Genomic DNA, 4,655 nt, shown 5'->3' with positions numbered 1-4,655 from the left:
ATGCTTGAATACTGTGGCTGTGTGGATACCTTTGAAATGGATAGTCCACGCTGTCGACTGTTAAACAAAACTGAAGGTATGGTAAATAAATTAAGTGAAGTACATTATTCAGTAATCCAACATAACTTTTGGAAGGAGAACATAAGGAGAACAGTATGTGCCTTTTTGAAGCCCTGGCCACGTTTACTCAATCTCGCAAAAAAATTAACCCTTTTTGTCATGATTCGAATATGACCATAATGATTACCATTGTTACATTGTTATCGTTTTGGATTGTCTGAGAGCATTACCAGCAACTGAGTAAGGATTCTCATATCATGAGTTTTGAATTTTTTTTAAACTTTTATTCTACAGATATGTGCAAACAGCTTGTGTACTATTTACACCGGGAAGACTTACTACCCTGCAATTGCCCACAACCTTGCACGTAAGTTAGTTTATGACTCAGATCACTGTCATATTAAATGAAATTTACCAATATGGTGCAAATATGTAAATTGCATCTGACCCCTTAATTACAAATTAGTAAAATAAATTGAATATACGAAAGGATATCATTAGATAGTAACAGTTCACAAACAAAAATTTAATTTTGTTGATAAATTTAAATGCTATATTTTGGGAGAAACATAAAGACCTTGTAAACAAATGCCGATTTGACCTACGTATTTCTGAACCTGTATATAGGTACGTGTTGCCGTTTTACCCAAGTCGAACATGACTTTTTAATTGTATATATAATTATTACTCTTGTATACTATTTAAAAATGATTTAAATCCAATGATAATGATTATGCAAAATATTTGGTTGTATTATCACAAATTTCTTTTTTTCTATTACTCTCATTTTTCATATTCATTTGCTTCATAGAGACACGCAATACACAGAAAGATTATCTACAGCACTATGGCCATCAGACAGATACATGGTGAGTGTTACTTAAGGTTACTTAGTAATTACCACAGTGAATCGACTTGACAGTTTTTAAGTAATCCCCATGTGTTTGTCAACGATTTCAATAATGGTCATACGTCACTGTCAAAGGCTGTCAGACAAGTTAAAATGCCCACTGTATTTAGAGCTTCGACCCCCCCCCTCCACCCATTTGTACTTACAGAGTTTGTGTCAGGCGAAGGTAAAGGAAACGTGGCAGAAATGGATGACAATGATTTTGAGTGCAGGATACATTCTACATTCCACAGTTTCTTTGTAGTGCATTCCACAAGTCATCTGATTACAAATATCTAATTCTTCACAGACCAAGCTACTGAGGGCTATCAGAGCTATAAATCCAAAAACGATAGACATCAATGACAAAGTAACTATAAGGTATGTATTACATTATAAACACATGAAAGATACATAACGATTGTCTATATATTGTATATTATTCTGATACATGTCAACCAAATATTCATGTTCTATATCGTCCTGCTATTTTAAAACCTATCGCTTTTATTGCTTTTATTATTAACATGGAGTTGAAACATGTTTTCAAATGCATTCACACGAATAGTAAACAAAACTAATAATTGACGGAAAGTTTAAACGACTTTACCTATTAAGATGTCGGTCAAAAGTAGTTCGAAGTTAGAGAAAGTACACCCCCCCCCCTCCCCATGAAAAATATCTAGAAAACACATGCACCTAACGTCCCAAATTACTTTCAGTGAGAATCTACTTAGCCTGGAGGTTTTCTATGAAGAAATCAATTATGGAAAGATCGAAGAATATCCCGCTTATGAGGTTAGGATTGTTCTTGAATTTTCTCTCTAATAATATACATATTGTTACATCTTCTTGAAGCAGGAGCTGGTTCAGAGTAATAGATAACAAGGTAATTATAATACTATGCCGGTAGTACTTGAATTGCTGTTCAAATAAAATTATTACCTAACAAAATATTTGAAAACGAACTTATGTCTGTACCCTTAGCTGTATAGAAATTATGTTGATAAAGTAACAACCTTTGAAGACATTGCTCCGCATACGCATATAGATTGTTTTCTTGAATATGTTTTTAATTGTAGATATTGAAATTGGTGAGTGATATTGGTGGTACCTTAGGATTGTATGTTGGTCTATCTATGATAACAATATGTGAGGGTATAGAGTTTTTATACCAGCTAGCCAAAGCAGCATTCAAGAAATGAAGATCAAACTAGAAGACGGTGATTCATCTTCGTTGTAAAGAAAACCAGACGAGTAATGTAATAGTCAGATTAAGTGGACAAACACCTTGACGGTTGGAAATACACCTAAAGCATAAGGTTTTCTTGAAGATGACGTTGCTTACAGATGTTACAGTAACGGTTATTGATTAACTGTATCGTTAACAGTCGTATTTTCATAGGAATTCGATATTTACAATAAGTTTCAGTTTAGACGTTCATCACCATCAGCAAACACTTTGCTAATAGATGGGGTATCAAGTTATGGGAGACTGACCACAAGGTTGTATGATCGGATAAACGCAATGCTGATAACACACAACCATTGCTTCCGAGGTGTCTGCTCAGTACTTACATGATTGTAGTCTTGAAATGAGCAGTTAGAGCATGTACACTGCTACAATAGACCCATGGCAAACTTTTACGATCGTACATGTTTAAACATTTTTAAATATGCAGCCATACGTTGACCACATAGACCCAACAAATGAACACTATCACAGTAAGAGCTTAATCTCTACTATGTTTATGGTCTTAATATGAAACCATGCGGCTAGTCTGACATAACTTGATATTCTAATCTCATTAAAAGTGCATGCTCAAGGAGGCAAGGCTGCTTTTTCATTTCAAAATCATATTAATCTGACAATGGGTATATCAACATTTTTTGTTTTCTTTTTTATTTCATTATTGACAGTTTTGATACGAACTTGTGGTATTCCAAGACAAAAATTTAGTATGATCGTTTTTTTTCCAAGAAAATATTTCGAGAATTTCGTAAACTCAAAAGGGTAAAATCCATAAAAGAATAAATATTTCAACGTCTGCTTCTAGATTTACTGTTAAAGCTACTGAGTATAGCATTTGCTTACGCCATATCATCATCACTTAGTTGAAACGTTTCGAAAGATGACAAAAGAACATCGGCACTTGGCTGTGCTTGAAAAGCGAGGCAAAGTTATTAGTTTATGCCAATTAAATATACTAATCTCTGCCTCGTACAAGGATTGAAGGCAATCGATTAGTGAACAACTGAGAAAGGAGTTGAATACCGACTAAGGTTCGCATTTGTGCACGCACACACGCATGCACGTACGTATGGACGGGCATGTACAACCAATTCCTAGATCCCGTCCTCACCCCTTCAATCAGGCGGTGCTGTTGGCGCTGACGATAACGCTATAAAAAGGAAGGCGAGGGTGTCTGTAGCAATTCAAAAATGTCATAAGTGCCTGTAGTTTGGAATGATAATCATGTAGTCATGACAATCCATCTTTATGTACATTCGTAGTTATTGGATTGATTAACTTACAATTTGTTCTTGATTTTCACATATTCTTAGACCGTGAATTGTGCAAAGCACATGTTTCAGTCTATTCTGTTCTGATTTGCCAGGAGTTATTGTTTCGTGAAAACCCAACATAACTTTTTCTTTTATTTCCCACAGCACTTGTACATATTAACACACTTTGCTGTTTACAGAGCATGGCGAACATCATTACAATCATGGAAAAGACGTTTCTTTTTTTAGATACAAATGTACACATTATTGGAGGATTTTAATGTCCAAATGCGTATTTGGCATGTTTCTGAAAATAATAATCATCATTCCATTAATCCATTTCTTGTGTATGATACAATAGATCACGTGGCGTGGTTAACGCTACATGAGGTAGTCGTCATTATTTGTGGCCTAGGAGGTTGGAGGAATAAGACCTCTACCGCTCACAAGATTTGAGTAATCCCCCTCCTCCAGAACTGTCACATTTACCAATATACTTGCCAATATATTAATCTCTCGTAGAGAAGCTATTGTACAGTAACAGAAACAACAAATTTAGTCAATATATTTTTGCATGGCTGTCCCTTCCTTTCCTTATTTTCCATTGACCCCCTTGTGTGTTTTGGAGGACCCTAAATTCCTTTGACACACCCGACCCTAATATCCGAGTTAACTTGTATGTATTGTCTTACGTTTGGTGGAGTGCTTACTCACCAAGTGTTCCAAAATATCCAATCCGCCCTTTTTCAGACATTTCCATGTGTGCAAACGTTGATATGTGCAATCAGAGAAAAAAGAGTTCAATAATGATATAATTATTTTTACCAGTAAAAGCTGCAGGATTAAGATTGTTGACTTGATAACATTATATTTTAATATTATAAATAATGGTCAAATCTCCTGTTGTATTAAAGCAATAAAACAGAACATGGCAATTACATTTAATACTCAATCAAGTAGGAAATACTAGATGGCCATGCAACCGAATAACAATTTCTTCCCGACAACAACAACAACAACAACAACAACAACAACAACAACATCAACAAAAACAACAACAACATGGGATCAAATGACTTGTTCTTTGATTTGTTGAGGACTTGGTTGATATTTGACTTACTGACTCAATAATGAAAAGCAAAAGGACAATTTGAAAGAAATTAGTATTTTGTATTAAACACTGCAAAAATGGGTTTGCATT

At 34.7% G+C, this 4,655-nt stretch overlaps 1 protein-coding gene across 1 annotated transcript; it reads left to right on the top strand.

The window, feature by feature from the left end:
- Positions 1–2,154, top strand: LOC144437457 (acid-sensing ion channel 1A-like). The gene is made up of 6 exons (XM_078126400.1): positions 1–76; positions 355–427; positions 872–929; positions 1,260–1,330; positions 1,672–1,747; positions 2,032–2,154. The coding sequence occupies exons 1-6, from the start codon at positions 1–3 to the stop codon at positions 2,152–2,154; spliced, it is 477 nt and encodes a 158-aa protein (XP_077982526.1).
- The last annotated feature ends 2,501 nt before the right edge of the window (positions 2,155–4,655 follow it).

The sequence above is a fragment of the Glandiceps talaboti genome, chromosome 7, assembly GCF_964340395.1.
Source record: "Glandiceps talaboti chromosome 7, keGlaTala1.1, whole genome shotgun sequence".
Taxonomy (NCBI): Eukaryota; Metazoa; Hemichordata; class Enteropneusta; family Spengelidae; genus Glandiceps; species Glandiceps talaboti.
The sequence above is the reverse complement of the archived record's forward strand: the minus strand, read 5'-3'. Positions and strand labels throughout refer to the sequence as shown.

Coding starts and splice junctions, on each gene's coding strand:
- LOC144437457 (XM_078126400.1), top strand. CDS start 1: ATGCTTGAATACTGTGGCTGTGTGGATACCTTTGAAATGGATAGTCCA. Junction 930..1,259: donor GGCCATCAGACAGATACATG/GTGAGTGTTACT, acceptor AATTCTTCACAG/ACCAAGCTACTGAGGGCTAT. Junction 1,748..2,031: donor AAGAATATCCCGCTTATGAG/GTTAGGATTGTT, acceptor TTTTAATTGTAG/ATATTGAAATTGGTGAGTGA.